This window comes from Lepisosteus oculatus, chromosome 17 (genome assembly GCF_040954835.1).
Source record: "Lepisosteus oculatus isolate fLepOcu1 chromosome 17, fLepOcu1.hap2, whole genome shotgun sequence".
Taxonomy (NCBI): Eukaryota; Metazoa; Chordata; class Actinopteri; order Semionotiformes; family Lepisosteidae; genus Lepisosteus; species Lepisosteus oculatus.
The window spans coordinates 11,776,184-11,804,065 of NC_090712.1; the positions used below are offsets into that span (position 1 = coordinate 11,776,184).

General features: G+C 35.0%; 1 protein-coding gene across 4 annotated transcripts in view; it reads right to left on the bottom strand.

The window, feature by feature from the left end:
- wdr27 (WD repeat domain 27) overlaps positions 1–27,882 on the bottom strand; it is a 76,842-nt gene that overhangs the window by 23,762 nt on the left and 25,198 nt on the right. For 2 of the 4 annotated variants that reach the window (XM_015362716.2, XM_015362720.2), the window contains 6 exons: positions 26,550–26,683; positions 25,465–25,562; positions 23,159–23,280; positions 18,551–18,648; positions 7,365–7,467; positions 2,094–2,192 (listed from right to left, as the gene is read on the bottom strand). In XM_015362716.2, the coding sequence (XP_015218202.2) occupies positions 2,094–2,192; positions 7,365–7,467; positions 18,551–18,648; positions 23,159–23,280; positions 25,465–25,562; positions 26,550–26,683 (654 nt within the window). The remainder of the gene's footprint in view (positions 1–2,093; positions 2,193–7,364; positions 7,468–18,550; positions 18,649–23,158; positions 23,281–25,464; positions 25,563–26,549; positions 26,684–27,882) is intronic. The other 2 variants (XM_015362719.2, XM_015362718.2) reach the window with 2 other exon arrangements.

Sequence of the window (27,882 nt, forward strand, 5' to 3'; positions counted from 1 at the left end):
AATGACAAAGCTCTTAGACATTGAATAAACTGTATACATTATACAGTAGATACTATATTCCATTACTTCATTTTCAAAAATTGTCCCTATGTAAGGTGGAATAAACTGATCTCTTAAAAAAAATGTATGTGCATCTAATTACTACCTGCCTCTTTTCCTAGATTGTGTAGAGGGGTTTTTAGCAGGAGAACACTGACACAAGTTGAACACACACTACCAGCCTGACTGTGCCTCTTGATGATTTAAACATGCCAACACTCTTTGTTGTTTGATGGGATCCTGCCCTTCTAACCCCTGCACATTCCTTCACAAGCTTCAGAACCCAAGGGGAGTTCAGACTGCGGAGGAATCTCTTTTTGAGTGAGTACCCTTGGCTGCTTTCTTCCTTGAATTTGCTCAACACAATGCCCCTGCTGACATGGCATGAAGGCAACATAAATTTAGGATTTTATCCTAAATCATCCTAAATTTAGGATGATTATTCACAGAGTTCAACAGGATCATGGCATAAAATACAAGTAGTATACTAATTCCAGGGAATCCATCTGCCTGGCACCTAGTGAAAGTATTTCTTCTCATTTCTAAGGAGTATTGCTGTTTTTTGTGCTTCCAGAAGCAGAGGGAAAGTAAGATGTGGAGCTAATGGTGACTGGATAGACCTTCTCAGTAACTACATTTATGTTACATGAGTAATTAAAAATACAAAGGGCAGCCTTTTTAAATCCAGTGTGCTGTTCAACCAGAAGACTGTGGTCAGTTATATAGTATAAAGGGGTATTTTTATATTGTATTAATACTTTAAAGAAGGAATCCTTGAAGAAACGTACACTACAGTCCTTTTACAGTGTATACTTAGTACACATACAACTAGAAACATCTTGAAACTTCATAGTTTTTTTCACATCACAAGATAATTGACAAATGTTTACTGGGAAAGGCATGTCTCTCAGGTATTTTATCTCAGTCTACCTTGGCTGGGTTGGCCTCACTGGACAAGGATGGCCCTCATCCAGGTTGCTTCTCTATATACATTACCCAGCTCACACTACTCCAAGACTCCTTTTTATACTTAAAGTGCCTTTGCAGTTTAGAGCCAAAAAGGTGATCCATGTCAAACAAAGAAATTCCCAGACTGAGCTTAAGAACCTCCATTTTCAGTTACTGTAACTATCTAGATCTGACATAGGTCTTAAAGCGGCACTGAGTATCTGACATGATAACAACATATATACAATTTTACATTATGTTATCAGTTGAAGGAAGATGTTTTATAAAATCTGTAATCTGCATCATTTACCATTTCTTCCAGAATACCATATATTTTGGGTTTAGTGTTTTGAGAAGAAAAGGGTTGCAAAGCATGCTTCTTTAATAAGAAATATAAGCACTCTGTTGAGTTGCAGTTTCTGATTTGGAAAGAGTCATCTTGTCTCTTGGTAATAACATTAATGATGAAATGATGATTAAATACATTCTGATAAATCCGGCAATATGGTGTGTATTTTGAAGGTAAGAGAGCGAGGAGTGTTGAGTGGCCTGGAGATCCTTAAAAGCACTATTTAATAGTGTTTTTAAAAACTTCAGAGAGGATTTCCTGCAACATAATTTTAACAACTGAATAAACAGTGCCACTCCAGAGGCAAAAACTGGGCAGAGACTACCAAATTATTTTAATTTATAAATTACTTTTAATCCTTCTTGAAATACAAATTACAGGAGACTTTACCCAAGGCAGTTTTATGGCATCAAAAATTGGTCCTCAAAGAGTGTTTAAAAGCACACATGCTACAGGACATTTTAGCCTCGTATTTTCAATATCAACAGCATTACAAAATTTGAAATAGAAAATTGAGATATTCTGAAGAAATATCACTGTTTCAAAAGGACTTCCACACATGCTTCCCAAAAATGTATTTGAACAGCGTAAGTCCCAGGCTTCTAATTTAAGGAGAAAAAACATTTTCAAACCCATCTGCAATAAGAATTTTCAGTATTTTATCACCAGAATAAATGCATGGCAGGCACCCTTATAACGTGTAATGTGGGCATGTAGTGCACAAGAGGTGTGTAAAGTCAGAGAAGTGACTCCTTACCTGGGGTCTGGATGGGTTGAAAGCCACATTAATGACGGTGTCTGAATGTCTTGCGAGCTTGTGAATATAGGTGCCACTGCGGATGTCGAATACATAGGCCTGCAGAGGACAAATGGCTCTTAGTGGTGAATACAGCTTGCCTTCCAATATTTGCCACTTTTCCGAGATGCACTGTGGAAACAGACCTTAATTTATATGCATTACATAGTACAGTATAGTGCATTGCAGAATCAAACTCTACTGTGAAGCTACAGGAGGAATGTGTTTGAATAAATGAGAACAACCAGGCATCACAACACATTTCAATTCTTAAATTTGAAAAATCCAGTTTGCACTTCTTAACATATAAAATATATTTAAGCAGTTTAGTATAATATTCAGTTTACTTTGGCAATGTGACTAAAGTATCTCACAGACATACTTTTTTAAATGAAGCAATTATATTTAAAAATTCCTAAACGCACCATCACAAGTTCATAAATGTCCACAAAGAAGCTAGTTTTCACTTATGTTGGATGTATAGATTTTTATTCATATAAATTCATATATAATAATATGCCTCCTATTTAAAGGAAAGGGAAACAGTAAGGTAACAAACATAGCTATCTGTTACAGGCACTGATGAAACAAGGTGCTGTGCATTTGTTCCAGGCTATGTGTTTTATAAAGATCAATTTTCCAAAGTATTCAACATCAGTAGGAATCATGTTTTAGATAATGATAAAATATTTAGTGATTAAAAAAAAAACAATTTGGCAAGATAGCCAAGAACTAAAGCACAAAGAGCAAATGAAGAGGCATGCAGGATCTAAAAAATAAAGCAGATAAGAAGTGGATGGATGTAATTATAGGATACATATGGAGCATAATGAAATTGCTCTCATATCAGTATTCTCTTTGATGTTCATTACTGCAAGCTCATACATTTCCATGGGAAATAAATGCTCTATATACAGTATGTTTTTGTGATTTACAAACATATACAGTATAAACCACACTAAACAGAAGCATGCAGTATAACTGAGAACCCATTCTGGATACATAATAATACATAAGCTGAGACCATTGTGTTGACAATGAAACAATAAAACAAATGGCAGACATGAGAGAAAGAACTCGTACTGTAACAACATGTTTATAACATCAATATCACTACTTAATTTTAGGTCACCCACAATAATGATAATGAACATGATGGCAAGGGAGAAAACTCTTATTTATTTTTGTATATTTTTTATTACTTTATTAAGTAGCAAGAAATCACTACCATTGAATTTAGGTCACTGGAAAAAAAAAAACCTGTTACAATTAGAATTTCAGTGTTTGTATTTAGCTATAGAATAATTAACAAGCCTTCTATTCCTTCTGTGATGTTCAAAAACTCTGTGCCCATACCTCCAGAGTACTCTTTCCTGAGCTTTTAAGAGGGCTGTGGCTCATTGAATTCAGCAGTCTGACACATTTGGTGTAGAAGTGCTGTTTCCTTGATCTGCTTTCATTCCTTGCAAAAAACTCAGGTGATGGAGCAGTGCAGCTCAAGAGTTGAGCCAAAAGACTACATGGTAAAGATACAGAGCTGCATGACACTCCACAAAGATCCAATGCTCTACTCTCAGTCACCATGAGCACTGTCGAATTCTCAGAGCCCCAGCTCAGATGCAAAAGCAGAGGCACATGTTGATACACTGTGCAGCAGCCTGCCTGCTCAGACTCATAACCCTCACTTTTGCTTTATCTTTTGAAGAAACACAACTGCTTACTTTTTTTTCATTATTTTGTTCCTTTCTGGGTTTAAGTTGTGCAACAAGAATGTAGTTTTTATAGCACTGTCTTATGAAATATTAAGACAAGTACAAATACTTTTGGCTGTCCAAAATCTCAGGACAGTAACAAATAACGGTGAAGTAGCACACTACCGTGTGCTGCTCTAGTTCCAAGAAAGCTTGGAACTGTTCTTCCTCCATGGATATTCCACAGCCTTTGTTGTTAGGCGAATCACCCAATTAATAACAGCTGTCAGCATCAATATATTATTCTATATTATTCCACTATCTTCAAAAAATGGTTGACAGAAAGGGAACTGGATACTGGAAAGAAACAATCTGCATCACTTGGCTTCCTCACATAGCTATATCAGACATACTGGAAAAATAATTAGAACGATATACTTTCATCGGGATATCTTACGATTGTGGAGTGCGGAGGTGTTTTTCCTTTATTAAAATTAGGAAAAGACTGTTGTTGCCAAATGTGAAGGTAAATCTGAAAGTGGCTGTAAGGTATTTAACAACTGTACTATACAGTCAACTATACAACACACATTTCGATTATTATCTGTATCCTTGATTTCACATCCAGTCTGAATTTAAAATGGGCACTCTTGAGATTAAATAAGTTAAAACAATCAGTGTTCCAAAATTCACAGACTACAGTATATGTTTTACAATAGGGGAACAATGGCACAAAATAGTGCTGTTTTCAAATGGGTGAACGTTGCATTATTTTGAGAGCACCTTCCTGACTTTGTACCACGATAGCCAATAAAAACTGACATTCATAGTAAAATATTCTTGGCAGAGTCTTGTTACAGAGTTATATGGTTGAAATGGAAATTTACATAACAAAGAGAGAGAAGGCAATAGCAAAGGTACTTTGCGTTATTTACCAAGGCCACAGACAACCATCATAGCCTGGAGCAAACAACATTCAGGAGCCATTATTCAGGGTTAAGATTTGTATATTTAAATGTCATCTGACACATATATCTGACTGGAAAACTTGCCTACATTTAACTACATTATATGACACTCATATAACATCCATGAATCATATAGGGTTTTGGACTACAATTCATTTGCAAGTGTCGGGCTAGTTAAGATTTACAGCACATGTCAGTGTTTTAAGATTCTATGTTACAATTGTGTTCTTCTCTCCGTTTTTCTGTTCCCTTACCCTTTTGCTTGGGCATTGTGATAAGAGGCTATGAGGTTTTTTCACATTATTCAAATACACCATCCAAGAGTAAATACAATATAATCTTATCTGTGCTTTGTTGCATATCATGTGATTTCAAAAGACCTGTTTCCGAACTATAATTAGTGAGCTCAGAGATACCATTGCTTGTTTTGTAGATATGTTTTGCACTGGAGTACTTAGTATATTGACACTTGTTTTCCATTTCTTTTTGGTTTTCTGTGCATTTTTTATGACATGTGAGACATCACCTGCACTATAGCAAGGAGGTTCAATCAAAGGCAATAGGTGTGATTTGTTAGGAAAGATATCACACGGGTTACCCTATGAAAAGAGCAACTTTTAAATCTAGGGTAAATGTTACAATTATTTTTGGGTTCTTGTTATACTTTTTACTTTCTCAGCTTAAATAATGATGTAAAATTTGGACTGGGGCTAGAATTGTGATCGTATTTTGGACTGATTATAGTTAATGTCAAAGAAGATATTAGGAAAATTGAGACTGAGGCTAGATCAATTTAAGTTAAAAAGATACTGAATCCTGAATCCCTAATGGAGATTACACTCGGGGATCTTTTACAGTCTTTTACGTCACTTTACAATCCTTTACTCAACATCTGTACAATCAACTTTACTGCAACTCCTGTACTGTACTCCACAGGGAGTGTGAGGACCTGCAGACACCTCCTCTAACACTCCCACATGCCAACCCATTTACTTCTAACATACTGAAAGCCCTACACTTTAGGACACAAGCAGCTAAAAATACAGTTTTAATGCTGTATTGTGAAACTATTACTGACAAATATTTATTTGGTGATATATCGGAAACTGCCATTCTTCATATCACCGGTCCACACATTCTTTATTTTTACAGCAGCTCTATTGAATGTCAAAATGCATCAAGAACAAAATAGACTGCTTTGAAATAGAAAACAGAAATCACCTTACTACAACAAGCTGAACCATGATGCAGGATACATACTGTAACAATAAAATGAGTAATCTATATCTAACACTTCAACATGTATATCTTAGCTATACTTACAGAATAACTGAACTGACAATGAGAATCAATCAGAATTGAAACCTGCAGTAAAATTAGTTCAATGCTCCTGTGGTCTTCACAAACTGGTCTTGAAGTTAAAGGACGCTTGTTACACTCACACATTGCCCAGTGTTTCACTCCTGCTCACAAATGAAATACTGTAGCACAATTCCACTTTGCAGTGATAAATCACAATCCCGGTGAATACACAGTTGCATTAACTATGCTGTCTGTTTATAAATGGTAAGTTTACATGGAAACTACTGCATAAAAATAGAAGTAGAATAAAAATAAAATAGAAAATTGCAAATAAAATATATTAAACGTCTGATTTTTCCCTGCTGAACCTGCGCTATTACTTTATCATTTCAGTCAAATACATGTGTTCTACATTTAAAGAGTATGTGTGTTTCACCCTTTGATCTGCTGCACCTTCTGTGAACTGCATTCTACAGATTCACTCTGTTATCACTGAACTTCAGCTGCCCAAGGACTTCATGGCAAAATCAAGGTCATTTGTACTCATAGTATAACTATAGGGTAAGGAACAGTATGCTTTATTAAATTACTTGTCTTCTCCTGTAAGAAACTGACAAGAGATAATACAAAGCAATTCATTTTCTTAACACCTCATCTCTTCTGATGGATATAGATGCCTTAATTAGACTGTATGCAAGCTGTGAGTGGTGGTTGTAACCATGGTAGACAATTTTGAGAAAGACTGGTTTTCAAAATAATTTAACCCACCTAAAAGATGCTTCATATTTAAAACTAAAGAAACTATGCTCTTTGTTTCATCTATACATTTTATTTGTGGGCAGAACAAACGTGATACAGTATGTATGCTGAAAGTGTGTAAATGAATATTATCCCAAGCTTGTCCATCTTAAGGATAAAAGTCTTTTCTACAGATCAACACCAGAGTGTATATAACACTTTATTGAAAAAAGTGTAGTTTTGTCAAGTAAATATCAAGCTACTGTACCGTTTAGGAAGAGTCATTAGAAAAAGCCATTACATTTTTTAAGGATGGTATTCTGGGATTTTAATGTTTTCTATAATCTTGTGCAATCTGTCATACTGACCTCACATAACAGCCTTGAGATCTGTTTTTCTACAGTACCAGATCAATATACTGTACAATGCCATGTGTAAGATGAATTTATCCAACCAACTCAGACACTGGAGAAAACTACTGTTCATGGACACCCAAGCCAAAGAGAAGAAAAATAAAAATTAGGGGGACTCACGCAGTTGTTTTCAGAACCTGTGGCGATGTACTGCCCGCAGGGCGAGAATGCAGCAGTGCAGGGATGGCAGCGATTCACGTGACCCTCATATCGTTGTACACACCTGTTAAGATCGGAGGCAAGCTGTCAGGACAGCCCTAAAGATGAATCAGACCAGAGATAGTAGTGAGGTGAATCTTCTTCCTCTATTCTCGGTGTGCACAATGGAAGTTTCACAGGAATCTCAAAGAATAGGAGCAAGCACTTGGCTTTAAATACACTTTCAGGTGGGGGTGACTGACTATTGACCACCTCTACTGTAACTTTCTAAATTTAATTGGCCAATAAATTGGCTACCATTTAGCCATTCCCTCTAGCCTCTCAGAAAATATCCGACAACATCCCATAATTATTCTCCTCTAGTCTTCTTCGTCTTCATCACAGGAACTTATAAGTCAAATAAGAAAGTTACTATGAAAACCCCAGGACACAGGGATGATGACCGGGCATCCCTTACTTGAACCTGTATAGGTAATATCTCCCCTTCAAGAGGTTTTAATGAGGCCAGTTTCTACCAGCCCTTATCTATATGCTTTGATACAGCCGTCCACCAAGGTCAACTTAATGTCTTCCAAAGCCTTCTCACAGGAATGGGTATAATTTGAAGCTTAAGAAGAAGCAATACAGGCATATATATTATAAAAGTGATAGAATTATAGCAAAGTGATCATCAGTAATGAATTAACCAATCAATATTAGTATTAATAAATACTACAGTTTTAATCAATATTAATGATTAGATTACATGTGCACTGATTTGAAAACATGCTACTACAAGTATCAGTCCCTTCACACCTGTAGGTACACACAGAGACATAGGAGATTAAGCTGTGATACTTTGGGTAAACAAGAAACGCCAATAAAAAGTGTACACACAATTGTCAGACGATACCTAGTAGTGTCAATTATTATTTAACCTACTTAAAGATCCTCTTGCCATAATTGGTTCGACAAATCCTTAATTTGGCCCTCCTTCTATGAGTCTATGAGCCATAGGATGGTGTTCTTTATATTTTATTGTTGGTATTGCTACTACTGTCCATCTCGCCACTACTGTCCATGTCAATATTCAAATAACAGTAAAAAAACAGGATCAGAAGACCAGAACACAATACAAGTGACTAGCACTATTCAACCATTCACATCAGAATACATTATTTGTAAAATGAGATGCCTGCATTAAAAAAACTATCTTTTGTGTGGGAGATTCACAAGCATTCTGAGATTCAGTAAGCATAGTTGTTCCTTGTATGCTGTCTACAAACATGGAAGCACATTTCCTCTGCTTTACTATCACCACATGTAGCCGTCTTGCACATCCATCTGATTAATCTCTTTGGGAACCCTATAATAAACTGCAAGATTCTGGAATGAGCTAATGTTCTGGCACACTAAAAGGCTTCAAAGCAATTTGGATCTAAATCAATTTGTGCTTTGTATAACTGTTTAATGTCAGGTCAAAATTCACTGATATTTTTCTTTTTTATTTTTGTAGTTTTGTACTCACTTTCTATATGACGGCCTATATGAGCTGTGACAACTACTCTAAAGCAAGAGAATACAGCATTAATGTCTACATATGTTGGTCTATTAATTTCTACATCGATTAAAATGCAAAACACATAGAATAAAATCTAAATGTATATTAGGATCCTCAATACACATTTAACTTCCCAGCACAATGCTGATACATTGAAAAAATGTATCACAAATTATTTGTGAAGGGCACTGAAGACATATATGTTGAGTGATACGTGGGACATCCTGATGACTGGCAAAATCTTTAGTGAAAAGCTATTTGTGGGAAATCAAATCTCTCAACTTCTTGATGTCTGGTTTGCAAAACATTTTCTAGAGAATGTAGCCCTTTACTGTAAACACCAGCTTGTCACGATCGTAAACCCCTCCTCTTAAGGGCGCTCTAGCCCTTCCTTGTTTTTTATTCATCTCCCATACCTGCTCCCTGTTCCAGCCCCCTTTTCAGTTCCCCTTAAAAGCCAGACACTGACGCTATTCCGGGCTCTGCATTGGTTTTCATCCCATGCGAGTCCGGGACCCGGCAGCGCCTGGTCCCTTTAAGGTTTTAGTTCCTGTATTTGTTCCTGTTCCTGTTCCTGTGCCGGTTCTGACCCGGTTCTTGTTTTTATCTCGTCTATCTTGGATGGATCGTCTGGCTTTGGACTTTTGCCCCATTTTTGGATTCCCCTTTTGGACTTTTGAACTGTTTGCCTCGGCCACACCTCCCCCGACCACCAGCGCACCATGGACACGCCCCCCTGTCTTCATTCCCGACTCCCGCATCCTGTTTTCTCCCATGTTTCCTCACTCTACCCCGGATTGTGTCGTCTGTATAGGGTCCGGAAAGAACGCCTTCCTGACATAGCTATTAAAATGATTTTTGTGAGTGTGGGCTACAGAGTATTACAAGAGAACAGATTCTGGTGTGAAATGTAAATCTTACAACACCTTTTGAGACCTCATATACTGTTAATCATAAACCAAAATGTTTTATTAATTGCCATTTTCATCCATTTCAACCTGATTATTAGTCTTACAGCCATTCACTATGAGTTTAAATGTGAGCTTGATGAATCCCCCAAGGTAAGTAGTTGAAATGATATAGCAAACAGTTCATTCATTTTTAACAGAAAAGTTTTTATGAGATAACACATCTGGAATTCATTTGCAAATAAAATAAATAAAGTCTCCGTCTATCAAAGTATCAATGCGAAATGCAGAGGTACTGTATATAGTATTATGCCACTTCCAAAAAGATCTAATTCATTACACTGGGATATTATAATTGGTATAAAAGAAGAAGTTTTAAGCTGCCAAATTAAATGGAGGAAATAGACATGGATATATTATTATACCTGACAAGACTGTTTTGTTCATTTTTCAGATGCTAAGAAATGTGATTATTTTACCATTTGGTTACAATGGTGTTGCAATAATGGAGACAGACAGGGACAAATGCTGAAGTATGAAGTATGAAGTGAATATGAAAGACAAACAATATATTGTAAACTAAGACTTGTTAAAAAGATTTACTAAAAAGATGTAAGCCACAACAGCTATCGGAAATATAATTATTATTATTCCATTATTAATGTCTGAAAAAAAATCTCCTCCTCCTCCCCTTCAAATCCCTCAAACATCTCCAGAATTTTATGAAAATCGTAATTAAAAGATGTTACATACATAGTTCTGCCAGGACTGAGACATATAAATAATGTACCTCCTTCTTAACAACCTCTGCTTTGATGAAGGGGGAAGAGGTTCATCGATAAATTAATATCTTATCTCTCTAAGGTGCTCTGCCAGTTACAAAATCAAGGATAGTACAGTCACCTAACTGCCTGGACCCCCCACTGTGTGGACTTTGTATAGTTTGTTCTCCTTGCCTGGGCATTATCTGGGTACTCTGGCTTCCTCACAAAGTTCAAAGACATGCAGGCTAAGTGCATTGGTTTCTCTTAACTAACCCTTAGCCTTCAGGAGCACGAGTGGGGCCCCTTGCTCAAGTAATCAACCCTGTCTGGAATAGCCCTGCACAGAACAGCACCTCTGTTTGGATGGAAGAAGCAAAGGAAGATTCATACATTATTAGTCTTTCATTTTTTTAGACAAAGGGTTATGGGATTCTGGAACAAGCTACTTAGCTGTGTTATAAAAGGAGATATCTTGACTTCTGTCACATCATGTCTAGAAGAGATTACTGTATCAATTAGCTACATCTATTCAAATGAATTGCATGGGCAGAATAAAATTTTGTGTATTCTTATCAGTTGTTTCAGCATCATATTTCTCTCCAAGACATGCTTGATTACAATGTTTAAGATGAGGATTAATAATAAGGATATCGAATCAATGTTGTGATTAAAAACCTAATGCTACAGTATATAAATTGCACACAAACTGTGAAAGACCTGTTACTCCCCATATTAATGAAATTAATTTTATTAATTATGTTTATGTCTGCAAAACAGGATCTGTAACATTAATCTATGAATTTCAAATCTAAATAGAATTTCAATTAATGTGTTTGTTGAAAATAGAGCCCAGCTATGGATTCGCAAGACTAATATAATAATAAATATAATTTTAAAATTTCAATCCTTTGTAACAATGTTACTATGCAACACTACATGGTAATTATTGCTATTATTTTGTACATGTTAACAAAGCTCCCGGATCATAGATTCTGAATGTTACATGTATTTCAGGGAATGCTCAGAACAATCAGATTTCTTCAACCTCCTACTGGATTTTAAAATAGGATGTTACAGGCAAGAAATATGATGCTTAAAATTCCGTTTTTACATTCCTTAGCCAGATGCTCCTGCTACTCATGATGCTTCACATCCTGTGCTACCTGGCCTGTGCAAGTGATCAGGCAGCCGGGACGCCCTGTTGCCACGTGTGTTAGAAACAGGGCTACATGTTTATACCACCAGGTGCGAGCTATAGCCTTACCAGCAAATCTGCTTTTCATTGCTGCTGTCTGATTCTGGAAGATGTCATGTGAGTAAAGAGCAACAGTGATAAAGCTTAAAATGTAAGTGTTTGTGAAAGACAATTCATGCATCTATAGTATCTGGGAAGGTTACTTTTAAAAAGTAATCCAATACTTTAACTTGTGTAGGAGATTACTTTTTTAAATTAACAAGAAATTAGGGGAAAATTGCTTTTAAAGGGTAATATAATACTTTAGATATTAATTAATCTCACACTATATAGATCACAGTAAGTGACAGCATTTTAAATTATTTACCAGTTGTTATAACTCCTTATTAATGACCAGACCATTACACAAGGATCTATGCTGCTGATAATAAGAGCTCTCCTCCAACCACTCTTTAAAGAATGAACTTCAGGTTAGAAGAAACTGACCTTTCAGCTTTTTTAATCCCAGCAAAGCAGAGGACAAGGTTACAAATGCAAACTATTTGAAAGCACATTTTATGACTCAGCTGCTATTCAAACAGCCTTTGATTTATAAGCCAAAATCAACACATATGGTGCTAAATATACAAAAGGATAAAATCTGTGATTCCAATAACAATGTTGAACTACACAGCAATAAAACATGTATTTCACTTTAAAACAAACAAAAAACAACACTGCATATGCACTTGGCTTTAAAAAAACTACTGTACTGTATGTATTTTTAAATCAACACTGACGAGCCTTGTCTACATCACTGCATCAAAATGTGGAAAAGCCACAAATATACACACCATGACGTGCAACATATTAAACACAGTAGAGCGAAATAAATGATGGTCATTCCAGTGGCTTATAAAGCTTATAAAGGCGGTTTTTAGAACTGCGAGAGAAAGAAAATTGTAAATTTGAGATCCGATGGGAAATATCAAACTGCTGAATTGGCAAGGGAATAAGCAGGCTGAACTTCATAGAAAATGAAAGCATATACATGGAATTTCAGGATTTTCCATATTATTAGGTCTGCCTTCCAATTGTGGTTGCATGTTGGATCCCATTTTTGATCGGTGTGGTTTTAAAGACACCCTATGAAAATGAAATGTTGTGCGTAACCAATCTTAAACAAGCTATAAACCCGGAATCTCTATCTAATGAGACCATAACTTATCCATAAGGTCATCTCTAAAATAACTCAAATTCAATTTATATGTAATTTCAGCCATATACAAGTATACAGAGGAGTGAGATATCATTCTCCAGGTCTACAGTGCAAATACAGACCAGACACTGACAAGACAACGCTATAGACAGACATTTTTTGACTGGGTACAGGGTACAGGGTACGTAAAGTGCAATGTGCATAGTGCATTTACTCTATGGACTAAGCTATATACGTTGTTTAAGTACAAACAGAATTTTATTAGCAACTAATTTATCATCAATGTTTAGAAATCAGTACAATAACAATAAACCAACATTCTTAATAATGGCAGCCATTACTGTATATCATTAATTCTACTTTGGAGTAAATCTCCTATGATTGTCTTGCAACTGTCTGTGTGGAAGGCGACTGCCCATAATGTATTATACTGTCAGCTATATTTAATTACTCTTATTTCTTAGATAATTATATACTCATTCAGGCAAAGCAAAAAGCAGTTTTGAAGAAAGACCAGTCCAAGTTATATTGCAACTATTTATATTCCAGAAATCAAAACATCTTCTGCTGAAAAATTATTCTGCCTTATTTTTTATATCCAAAAAATGCAGGGTGGACAATCCCCCAGCTTTTTAAGAATAACCTGCCAAACCTTTTCCCCCCAATACAAAATATTTAGAATAACAATGACAATGAGATGCAACATAATCTGGACAATATATTTACTATGATTAACCACCACCCATAAAATAACTTATTTGGAATATTGGCAGTGAAACCTACATTGATGAGATTTATAAAAATATGTATAACCAGATACTATTGATAAAAAAATAAATCACTTGGATTAGAATTAATATTTGCCTGTGAAGTGTGAGGAAAAAAAAACAATGAAGTGCACCTATAATTTTGCTGTTTGCTTATTTTGATAAAATGTTAGAGACCCAGTGAGAAAGTGCAGGACAATACACAAATCCAATAACAAGATGCAATGACAAATAAACAAGAACAGTGGTCTTCCTAAAGAGAGATGTTGAGTTGTTAATAGGATGACCTGAGCTGCTGTGAGCACTGATTCTCCAGCTCAGCCTGGAGCTCCACAGGCTCAGTGCTGCACAGAGAGAGGGGAGCCGCAGTAAAAACAGTCTGCCCTCCTGTCAATAGCTAATCACTGCTCCAATCTCTGCTGAGCAGTGTACCACTTTCCACTACGCTATTCAACCATAAAGGAAATGTGAAGAAAATTGTTCAGTAATCTGAAGGGACCACATGTATGATTTGGCACGTGTTGAACAATGGTACTCTAATGTGTCAAATGTAAATACTACTAAACCTAGGTCTATGTAAAGGGATTTCTTAACACTACAGCCAAGACATTTCATTATGACCTTTTATAACTCATAGACATGATGCAATTCCAGTTATTAAAATAATAAGGCACAAGGAAACCTTTTGAGTTTCTTTGCATTGGGTTACTTCTATCAGTATATTATTAAGAACAATAAAAAAGGAAATAAACATATTTTTAGAAACCAGTTAAAGGGCATAGAATAGTCATTATGATGCTTGTCCAAGACTTTGTAGTAACTGAATCCAAACATAAATAGCAAAAGTCCCTTTGGTATATGGATATACTTTATATAAATTTATATAAAACTATATAAATGGATTTTAATTTATAAAATCACAGGACTGTGTACTTTGCATTATTACTAAAGGGAGAGAATTCCTAGGTTATTGGATTGTGGATTCTTTAACCGACCCCATTAATCAGAGCTGCAATACTAAATTGTCTTGTGCAGTCCTAATTTAAAGTTATTTGTGTACTTTTTTTCTTTCATTTTTTTTCTCTTCAAAGCAGTCGTTTCACAAAGCACCAACCATTCTTAACACATTAAAACCTGGACTCTGTCCATAGTCCCCTTTATCAAACAGGTGCAGTTCTACAAAACCAACCAAACATAAAAAAATATTTTTTTCTTCTCTAAAATGCGTTTTATTGAGATATGGAACAAGACTGTGTGATGACGGTAGCTTACCCTTAAAGAAGAATTGCGTAAAAAAATGTTTACACATATTTTTGCAACACATTCCATATGGTTTTCCTCAACCAGTGCAGTCGAGTGCTCTCCATGATGACAGATCACAGGATACAAATTAAAGCAAGAACATGACCTGGAAATACCATTCAGATATTTAACACAAAGTGACTAAGATCCAACAATGTCTGGGATATGAGCAAAATGGTGGGAAACAATCTCCAAATCAAGAAATGATGACAGAACGTACACTTTACTAAGAACTTCTGTTACACATGATGTAACATATACATATACATCATGTCCCTAAACACTGTCATGGAGTTAATAAAAAAATATGTTTGGTTCATCGTATATTAAATTATTGTTTAAAGAAGAAACATTAACTGAAAAAAAAACTTAGTCTTTTGCTCTAAAGGATGTCTGATTTAATGGACAATATTACTGACCTTTATCTCTGTTGATATTGTTTAACAACAATGAGTTAAGGTCAGCAGATACTGGAGCATTACCATAAACGGTTAATTTCTCACTCGACAAAGAAGACGAAGGCCAAAGGATATCGTTTTAATATGTACATTTAATATTTAATATGCACTGAAAAAAATCCTTGCTTCAAAGGAGGACTTTGAAAAGCAGCCAATGAAGGATGAAAAAGTGCCATTTCAGAGACAACAATGTATTTACCCAACACTTAAGCAGCTCTTAGGATCAGAAGATGTAAAAAATTCCCAAAACAAATCAGATGCTCTCCCATATTTCAAAGAAGGGAAGACACTCTTTTTCAACCTGAGCTGTCCAGGTCACATTATACAGTATAGTCCTTTTTGGCTTTGCAGTAAATTATTTGTTTGGCAAATTTATGTTGTTGTTTTTTTTAGTGTTAAGAACATAAGTTTACAAAAGTGATTAAGCCATGCAGTCCATTTTGACAGTATGTTGTCAATGAACTCTGCTACAGACACTGTACTTATGATGTCAACCTCTAGTGGTAGTCGTAAAAATATTATATATTGAGGATGCCAGAGGTTTTTGAAGATGCAGGACTAGAATCTTCAACAATTACTCCACTGATGGTAACAGTAAACATTGCAATTGCCTTGAGTCTTGATGATTGACACCATAGTTTACACTGGGATGTCTTATGTATTTTTCTATTACCAGCAGTTCAGTAATTAGTATTCTAGCAATTATTTGACATCTTCCTGATGAAGTGGTAAAGAGCTTTCTTTCCCTGTTTAGTACCAGTGGCAGTCTAGGAGACTTCTAAGTTTCTATGAACTGTCTGTGACTTAATAAAATGACCAAATGACTAAAAAACATTAGAGGAATAATTTCACTACATCGGGTTTTATACATTAAATATATTTTCAAAGTAAAAATAGATTAAAACTTTATGTATTTAGAATTAAATGAAATTATCATGTGAAGTTATGTTATTTATATATTAAAGTACTCTCAGAGTACTTCCTGAGTGGCCTCTCTGCTTCTCCCCTCCCCTCCTTTGAGAAAACAAAACGTTTCGGCTGTGAAGCCTTCTTCGCGCTTCACAGCCGAAACGTTTTGTTTTCTCTCTTCTCTTTTCAGCATGGAATAAACCTATTACTTGTTCCTTTGCAGACTACACATGCTGACACAGCTACCCACTTTAAGTACTCTCAGTACTTACTACTAAGTAGTCTGTTTACTGTATACATGTATATTTTAATACATTTTAATTCACAAAAGCCTAAAATCTTGATATAAGCCTACACTTCCTCTGTTATAATACAATTTATTATAGTTCATCAAGGGTGAGAAAACTAATGTAACAGAAGGTAAAAGCTTCTGAAAGATGTGACAGAATCTGGATGAACAAAAACGTATGGAGATCAGGGCTTTTTTACACTACATGCCAAATACAACAGCACCACCTGGAAAAATCAGACTCATTTGTTCCAATCCACACAGTGTCAAAAGCACATATTAAAACTGTAAGTTAATGTAAGCAGTGTGGAGTACTCTTAGCCAAGATATGAGGCTCCATTCAGAGGATTCCCTTATTCTGACCTTATTACTTTCCTAAGAACTGAAGTAGTGTGCAGATCCCTAAGGCATATGATGTGTTAAAAACAGCTGTTTCTCTCGTCACTGTGGACAGATTTCTACTGAGACACATGTATGTTTTCCTCAAAGGTAGCAGAAATGGAAGTGTAGGAATGTTATGAATCGTCAGTCTGGCCTACTACAAGGTACTGTACCTGCATTTGGTACAAAATATGTTTGTCTATTATATAACTGAATTTAACGGAATTTAAAAATAAAATACAGACCAGGTACCTGCAACAAATGTGTAAGTTTTATTAACATACATAATAAAGATTTAAAAAATGTGAATGACCTTTTACTTTTGTTGTGACTGAAAAGTATAATACATACTGTATCTTGAAAACTGGAAATTTTGTTCTGTGTCATGATTTGTTATTCAATAGAGATTCCTTTTTTGAATTTGTTTGTTTTTGGAAAAAGCTCTATTTAGATGAAACTGCAAATTCCTTTAACTCTAAACTCTAGACTGTATAAACATAAGTATTAAAGCTGCACATAAAAATAACAAGTATATATTAACATTAACATTAACACTCCTGTTCATACAGAACCAGTTTAGACTGTATATTTTATATTTTATATAGGAGAACTGGGGTCAGACTCCGGACACCTTACTAGGCACCAACTAAGACTAAGCTATTTTAAAGAACTGCAGTAGAGTTACAGTTTTCTTATGATCCTTCCCCTAGAAAACTATTTTATGGGTTAAGAATAAATCCTTTAAAATATCTCTGACACTTTTACCCAGGTTAATACTGAACTTAACCTTTAAAATCAGAAACACAATACATTATTTCTTTATTGTTAGTGGACAAAAGAAACGTTATAATATTGGCCCCTAGTTAAATTAAGTTATTTGATCTGGAAGTTGTCTTGAAGAGGGGTGTAATTGAGAAAGCATGAATCTTGATATTTGTACAATGTAATACATTATATAGTACTCTGATTATTATCAACTGTTCTTAAATCTTTAAAACCTATACATCTTAATTACATTCAACTGACACACAACTTACATTCAAATCTGTGTGATTTAATTCTGAGGTTCTTTCACAGATATGCCATTGTAGAAGTGCTCAGAAAGTTAGTTGATCTCTTCCAACAAATGCAAATATTTTACATTGTAAACTGTGTACAAGGAAACAATGAAATTTGGAACTCAAACTATTGAAACCACAAAAAAACATTTTACTATTGACACAAGTAGCCACCTGACAACGTTTACATCAACAGCATTCACCAGTGTAAGCAGTTTACATTGTTAGTGTATACAACTGACAACATACCAGCTTGTGCATTGCCCTCTGGTATGTATTGTCAAGCATTTTGGTTTCATTTGTCTTAACTTATTCACGTAAGTAAATACAATAAGTCATATGGTTGAGTATAACAGAAGGTACAGTAAACAGTCTTACCTCAGAGTTCTCAGGTCCCACAATTTGATGCCATCTGTCACACTACTTGTCAAGAAGAGATTGTATGCATCAGGCTCCTGCGTGCTGAACATTGAACCCTGCAAAACATCACATTTTGAAAAAAATAAAATCACTTAATGAAATGAAGTGTTTAACATGGATAACATAAGAGAGAAAGATATTAACGCTTCAATGATTCTGTAAAAAAATAAACCTAAAAAACCCTCACTGGTTCAACAATTTAAATTAACAATGCCATTAAAATTAATCCAGCCACAATATATTTTATTCAGTGTTCAGTATGGCTGCAACTTAACTACACTTTGTCCACCACTGTTTTACATTATGTCCTTAGGTGCAATAAAATAATATAAGGTTATTTATCTCAAGTCTAGCCAGGTTTCAGTGAATGGCTTCATGTTCTCATCTTTTATAATCAGTCAGAATCAGGTCTATAACATAAACCATTTTTTGGTTAGAGTATCCAGCTTTCCTTGACCTTGAAATTGATGGGAGCCCTTTATTCAATTTTATACTGATGTGGGTAGCCCACCTTCAATTGTGGTCCTCCATCCAAGAAAGAAAACTGGAATTTATATTGTTCTGTCAAAATGAATTTGTTAAATGACAGTATCAAATAAGCCATGAGGTGAAATAATCAAATGAAAAATACATTTGTTCTATGAAAGTATTAAACCCCATATATTTTTGTGCCATAATTGCATTGACCCCTGAAGGTGCTGTTCAGATATAAGAGATGCTTTGTGTCTTGGTGGGTGCAAAGTCAAGCTAAAAACCAGATGATAGATATATACTTTGCATTTATGACTGCCACCTGATGTGTATTGTCATGAAAGGAATAAGTTCTTTTGAAACTGTTCTTTAACAGATGTTAATGAGCAGTTTGGGAGCACTAATCATTTGCAGGTATGAGAGTTTTAAGCTACCAGCAACATTTCAAGACTGTGTTACTTTTTAAATTGTTTTAAAAGAGCTATAAAAGATTTACAGTGTAAACGTGTCCTCTTGACTTGAAATGGATACAAAGTGTGTGAATATTGAATTATGTCTTCAAGTGTCTTGTCATATTTTAATTGAAACAAAGAATCTCATAATGCATCTCAGGACAAATAAAAAAAAGACCTATAAGATGGCTAAATGAATACCTTTGCAGAAGCTGGATGGATGAAAATAACCGAAGAATATTTTAGGTCAAATCTTTTCGTTCAACATCGGACAGATAAAAATTAAAAATAGTGATCGTCACAATAACTATATATAATATATTTAATTATGTATACAATTTGTAATTGTTTTAACTTTGACAACAAAAAGTAGATCATTGGGTTAAAGCACTATCCTGAGAAAAGCAGTATCCCAAAGAACTGAAGGAAAAGGAAGATTAAAAACACGTTTGAGGTAACTCTGAAGCACTGAAAGTTTCCATCATTTCACTTTAGCAGTGAGCAGACAAACCACAGAATGGAAACATATTTTTCATTCTTTTCCATCTGACTCCAGCCTCTAAAAGATAGTGCATAGTTTTTTTATTAATGCAAACAAAGCCTTTTTTCCTTTTATGGATACTTGTAGGCAAAATTTATTACTTTCACCTATTTCAAATCCTTTGATGCAGAGGAAAGTTCCATTTCATTCTTTCCAGTTGCCTAATTTTTTATATATAAAAGTTTCTGACTCACAGTTCTCTGCAAGGCTACCTTGGGACTGAAGGGTTTCCAGGTAGCTTCTTAACCAGAGGGAAGATGGAAATTTGAATTAACATAATAATTTAACTTTCTGCCTTATGTTTAGTCAGGGGGCCTCCCGGTTACAATTACAACAGAAGGAATTCCCTGTGTTTAATGGATGTTATATTATGCCACGTAAGTGGACAGAAAAACCTTGCTGCTATAAGCAAATAAATTGCATTCAAATATAGTGCATTCAGGTGTAGTCTCAACCACGACAAGACGGTGACAATAAAAGTAGCTGGGTAGTGTGATTCAAAAGTCCCTCTACTGCTGCACTGCTTTCTTTATTCATATAATGCTATAACAGAGACAGAGCTGGAAAGTAAGTTTAAATTTTTCACTGATGCACAGTATTCACACCAACTTGATCAAATGGAAAAACATGTGTCCTGTGACATATGTGTTTAATCAGCAGGCAGAAGAAATGCCAAGTGTTCACATCAGGACAACTGGTGTAGTTGTTCATCACAAGTCAGACTTGCGTGTGCATTGCCTTCAGACAACAAATGCATTTAATCACACCAGTAGTTCAGACACTGTTTTAAAAAGAAATCATGGATGAATGGCTATAGAATTAAGGTGTTTACAGAGAACAAAATTCTATAAATGGATACTCCATTTAGAAGTTATTTTTTGCTCTTTCTCATTTGCTAACACAGTTATTCCACCATTGTCCATCAGCATATGAAGAGTCACCTCCTATACATAAAAGAACTTTGCTTTCTTTTGGTATAAAAAGCAATATATTAAGGTAAGGAATTTCTGTGATAATGTAGATATTTTTAAGATTGTAAAGGACTTTGAACAGCTATACATTTTATGCATTCATATTTGTTTTTGCCAAATTCATATATATAGAGCTAGAGTTACAATATAATTTATCTTTTCCAAAGTTCTTTTGCAGTATTCAATGCTGACAGCTATTCTTTCGCTTACATTTGTAAGTACAAACTAACCCAAAACTAAAAAACTGCAAGAACAGGGTACGTTTTGCCAAGCAGATGATGACCTGATGTGGATAGACAAAGTGTTCCAACATGTAAAGCACAAATCTGACTATTGTGGTTTATACAGGAACATATTTCACCACATGTGAAAGGTTTTGAAATTGAGCATGGGACAGGTTGCCATTTTGGTTGATGCCAAAAACATTTTTTTTGTCAATTTGAATGGATTATCTGTCCCACTATACCTGTCTTGTATGAAGCTGTGTCAGGCTACCTGGTCTTTGAAAAAGTGAAGTTTCAAAACTGGGAAGAAACAAAATTCTTATAATCGCTATAAAGCTTCCTTACTTGAAACCTTAATTTCTTATCAGACAAACAGGAGATCGAGTAGTAGCTGTGGTGATTAATTATTTACATAACCTACAAAATTGCTATTATAATGTAAAAATGAAAACATGACATTCTACAAACAATGTATTTGTATGTAGATCTGCAATGCACTTTTTCCTGATGTTCAGAGTAAATCTCTAGCGCACAGATATGTTAACATGTCTGTCTGGTCAAGCACCACCAAGGGGCTGTCTGAAGTCCAGCTGGGCTTCTTTCTTTTCTTTAAGCTTCATGACTTAGTTTTAGCAGACATGTCAGCCCAGCCAACAAAGCAGGGAAATCAAAAGTGTCACAAGGGATTCTAAAAAGGATCTAGGCAACAGTAGTTAAATGTTTTACCACACCACCCTGCAAAATTCTCATAACTTACCTGGCCATTAAACTTTAATAGTATGCAATTTCAACCCCCTTGGTGTCAGACTTAATTAACAAAACAGGACACAGTTGGGACAAAATGCACAAAGGCTAAAAAACACAAATCTCTTTACGTGGTTCAATGGCATGTTGGGCTTTTAAATAAAGAAAATGTTTGACTAACTAACTAAATTACAGCCTATTATGAAATTCAGCTCTTCCCTGTGTAAGAACATGACTTTCTTTTAACAGAGCCTTCTATACACATCAAAGCACAAACTTAACCCATTTCCTATTCCACTCCTTCCTCAAAGAGAAGAGAATGATGCATGTGTCAATGAAAGTGAAAGGCTGATTCGGATTCAGGAGAGAATCGGTTGTCGATAAAAAGCAATTGTGGTTTGAATGATTGCTCAAGTAATAATAGTGATGCACAAAACAAAGGCCAACTCAGGTCTAATGGTTTCATTCAATATTTTAAAGATAGAAATGAATTAAACAAAAATATTGATTATTGCAACTTCATAAGTTTTCAGCATGATACGTAACTCATTTCTAAAATAGAAACATTACAAAATTGTATCAGGTATGATCTCAGTGAGCATTAATATAGACCTGACAGTACTGATACACAGACTTGATTAATCGCTAGATTAACAGCTACAGTATGGTAGGTTCCGTTCTCTTAAGAGTAACTTCCATGGGCTGGCTTTCACACAGCTCCCAAAAGAGGCTGTGCAGGCTATGCCAAGAGTTTGGTAACCAATAGGGTAACCCCCCACTTACTTCAGTTAACATACCTTATACCTAATCATACCTAATCACTGGACAAGCTTATCTATAGATGTGTGTGGGAAGGACTAAAACCACTGATAAAGTTCAAAACACTCAAGCACACCAAAGAAAATGGAAGTTTATTTATCCTTAGATTTACAGTCTTACTATTATGCAACTCAACTTAAGCCTATAATGACTTGGCCAAATGAAGACCCTTCTTTAAAATGAAGAGGAATGCAAATAGGTGAAGGAAATGACATACTGTATTGCTTAAAACATTACAATTTATAGCTAAAATAATTTAAAGTATTAAATAAACAAACTGGTTAATAAACCTAACCTTTAAACAACTGTCTAACATTAAACAACTAAAACTGACCATACAATACCTTGTTCTGAGCGATGTGGTGAACTGCTCTGGTGTGAGCATCAGGGATACAAGCTGCTCTGCGACCCACATTTAGATCAAAAGCTTCCACTGCATGATCATTTCCAGCCACCAGAACAATATCTAATTTGGCAAGGATAAGGAATTAAAGTGAATACTGCATAAAGGAATATATTCTTTTTTTTATAACTAGATATTTTGTTCTTGATGCATGCCCTTTTATGAGTCTTGCATAATTCGGTATTATTATTTGGTTTTGACTGTTACTTGCTACTGTATACTGTTAGGTTAGATGTCGATCTTCATTTGATTCATATTTTTTTGTTTACTTCCTCTCCTCAGCAACTATTTACCATCAGTAACATACCCATTGAGACCATTGTGCACTAGCGTATATCTTATTGTTTTAGTAGAAATATTAGTTTCTGTGCTTACTGCAAGTTTTTTCTTGATATCTCTTCTGAATCATCACCTATCACATATAGAATTTACTCTGATTAACTTTATTTCACTTTTAAAGAGTTTGTGTTTTCTTCTTCAACCTCTTCTGTTGCCAGCGGTATCAATTCCACTGTCTTACACGCAGTACTAGGTGAAACATGAAGATGCAATCTATCAATAGTAGCCTACAGAACTCATTTCTCAAATACTTACATAGGCATCAAGGCAATATGGCATTTTCTGAAGGGATCCCTGACAACCTATAACATTGTTGGATGTCACATGCTTTGTAGCATATCAGTATAACTGTCTTAGGAAATATTTTATTTTTATAAAAAATATATTAATTAGAATTCAGAAAATGTATCTTGAACATTTTCCTGCTTCCATAGTTATTCCCTGTACTATATATACAGTATAATCTTTTAAAAAACTAATGTAGTTGGAATAATTGGTCAGAATGTCATATAATCGGAAAAGATGTATCAAAATAGGCAATATGCAAAATCTTGTGGTTCTCAAAACTATAGAAAATAAAACTAAAAAGCTAAATATACAAAACTCAAATGCAAAATTACGTATTACAAAAGATGAACTGCATTCCATAAGTAAAAATTCAAAGCCTTTTGAAAGATTCTCAGAAATTAAAAACACCAAAACATAAGCTATCGACAAAGCACACCTGAGATCAATATATTGAAAACAATGGTCTAATTTGAAGATAAATGCAGGACCTTGCAACACACTAATTAAGAGCTTAATGTTTTAATTAAGATCTCCATCTCTTTCTTTCCAGTATAAAGAAATGTAGCCTGACTTCACAGCTGCTCTGCCTGGAGCATTATATGGAGGAGTAGTGTGGGTTACACAGAACATTCCTCCAGTAATACAGACTATATAATAGCAACACACATTTGATAAATAGCTTACTTAAATTCTCAGCTCTGATAAGGGAAGAACTCTCAATGCAACCAACATTAAAAGAAACCATGTCTGTCAGACGTCTGTTTGTAACAGTTCAATTCTTAGAATTGCTTTAAAATATTCTTCACCAATTATTATTATTATTAGTTCAAATTGTTTTAAATTCCTAAACAGAGGCAAATAAAATGTATTAGTCCAGAAAGTAACACAAATAATTGACATGTCTGACATTCCTGGTATCTTTATAGCTGTAATCTGATACTCAGCGTGAGGAGATGTACTGTATGTTTTGGAATGGCAGTTAGAATTATTCTCACTATATCTAACTATTGAACTCAATAAAAACAATAGCAAATAGGTCATTTAGAGGATTTCCAAGAATCCAGGCATGTGCTGTACTAAATATTTTTTATTAATGCATATAGACCTTTTACTTACTGTATTTAATTAAATATACTACATACATATTTAATATATACTGTACTATATATTTATAGTAGTTCAGGTGGGGAGCTGTGTCAGCATGCGTAGGCTGCAAAGGAACAAGTAATGGGTTTATTCCATGCTGAAAAGAGAAAAATGAAAACACAACGTTTTGGCCGTGGAGCCTTCTTCAGGTATGAGAAAGACTTACTGCTATGTTGTTCTCACACCTGAAGAAGGCTACACAGCCGAAACGTTGTGTTTTCTTCTCTTTTCAGCATGGAATAAACCTATTACTTGTTCCTATATTTTTATATACAGTACTACAATATAATATATCAATATACTGCATCAGCAGATGGCGAAGTACATTCAAACCAAGGAAACAATAGTAATATAAAAATAGTTTTTAGCACTTTTTGCTATTTTTAAGGGGAACTTTGTCCTTTTTACCAGGAGATACATTTAAGATCTAGAATTCTTCTTTCAAGTGGTGGAACAAAATATGCAAGAGGATACAGGAGAAGAAATCATTGACTGCTGAAACACTGGTGATTTCCGTCCCTGTGGTCATCTGGAACTTCTCAACAAGTTTGCATAGACTTTTTTGCTTGTATCTGAAAGACAAGATATTAGGTTTTTATAGATGGAAATTTACATACTTAATATTTAACTTTTTTCAATTTAAAAAGCACCTTATTTTTTAGATATACAACAGTAAAAAACTTGTTTTAAAAGTGTCATTAATAGCTAATAATTAAAGTCTCTTAAAAAAATTAATCATGCCAGTGTTCATTCAGCATAGAATAGCAGAGTCTGTAACAAGTATTAATATTAATTTTTGAACTGAATAATCAGATCTGAAGCATCTACTATTTATTTGCCAGATGCCAGGATCTGAGAAATACACCAGATAACCATGATTAAAATGTTTACAATGGCACCTCATACAAAAAACATTAATTGCTAATTGCTAAAGCAAAAAAAAGATCAAGGCATCTCCTTCTAAGTAATTTTAAATTGCTTACAGTCAGTAAAATAAAACAAAAACAATGAGGAAATTCTCTCATATTATTGGTATAAGTCCCTGGCTTCAATGGCTTTCCTGGCACATTATGTGGATGGCAGGGAAACACACTCATATTTCCTGCAGCAGGTTCTTTCGGACTCTGTCCAACACAAGGCTCTTATTGTTGGCATGTAGAAATGTCCATCAAGCAAACACTTCACATGTGCATTTCACACCATGCGTAAAAGAAGTGTAGAGGTCAATCACACCTTCTTTAATGTGCTCTGGAGAATTGGCAGGCTTTGATTTTCCTAGCAGTAAAGCCAAGATCCTGTATCTGAGGGATAAATCACACCTCAGACTGGGTGATGTCCTCAGTGCCCTCATCCTCTTCCCTCTGTGGAAGAAACTAATCTCTCCAAAGAGCAGATATTCTGGGGCAGACTATTTTATAATTATACTTGAGAGAGGATAATTTCCAGAATATTAACTTTAGTTAAACAGCCAGCACAGTTTATTGTATGCTCCAGGGATGAAGGCTAGAAGCACCTTTTGAACCTGTTATGAAATTTCAGTCTGACTTACAACAGTGTACCTTTTGATGTCATCCTGTGAAGTGTCCAAGTGGTACAAATACAACTGTAACAAAGGGCCGCATGACAGCAGCAGAAACTTGTCCATATAATAAAACTGTGCAGATCTCAAGGGTTGGGGAAACCTTTCACCACCCTGAAAAACAAATGATAGAATTCTGTCCTTAAGCCAGAACAAACAAAAAAGTCAAAATTGCAATTTCAGTGGGACATGAAACCAATTGTAAGTATTATAAGATTGGTAAGAGGATACCTCAAGCTTTGTTAATCCAAAAAATGAAGAAGGCATTGGAACACAAATTAGATTTAAATTTGCAGACATGGTATCTACACAAATATCTACAAAGATATTGGAAATGTAAATTCTTATTTCCACACAGTGCTACTATACTTTACCCAGAAATTCCCTCTCCAATTGAATTACAAAGCATAACCGTTTATAAAAGTGTGATTCCCCTCTTCTCTATCTGAAACTGCTCCCAGAGATGGGTTTTATGATCATACTGTAGCTTTTGTTACATAAATTTGGATTCTTGGTAAAGCTTCACATGAGTTAATACAGTAATAATAATAATTTATTTTATATAGCGCCTTTAAAAGTGGCTTTTAAAAGTGCTTAACAGACCAACAACCAACAAATATACCAGATATGCACAATGAAAATACATAATAAGAGGAGACAGTAGATGGGGGCACTGAATACAGTAGAAACGATGGTTTAAATAGCAGAACCAGGGAAGGTGACTCTCTGGTATCCTTAGGGATAGAGTTCCAGAGCTTTGGGGCATAACAGGAGAAGGCCCTGTCACCCATGGAGTGTAGACGGGCTTGGGGGACAGATAGGAGACCATAATTAGAAGAGTGAAGGTTACGAGGTGGGGAGTAGGATGATAGTAGTTCAGATAGGTACTGAGGTGCCAAGCCATGCAGAGCCTTATACGTGAGTATGAGGATTTTAAAGTTGACATGAAACCTGAAGCCGGTGTAAGGACTCCACAATAGGAATAATGTGATCACTTGCACTAGATCACTTAAGAAGATGTTGTACTGTTTACACAGCTATATTTTCATATGTTGTTTCACCTTATCCACTCTATCCACAATCCACCTGTATAGAACAATACCAAGAAAACCTGATCAAGAAATCCTTTATCATGAAATATACATGAAAGTCTATTTGGAAGCAAATGACATCTCATTTATTCTATGCTAAACGTCAGAACATAAGAACAGAGCAGAATGTGTTAAACGGAGGTCTTTTGGTAACAGCACAATGTTGACTTTGACTTGTAAAAAAAGCTTATTTTTGTAGCATGCTTTATCAGAAAACATTAA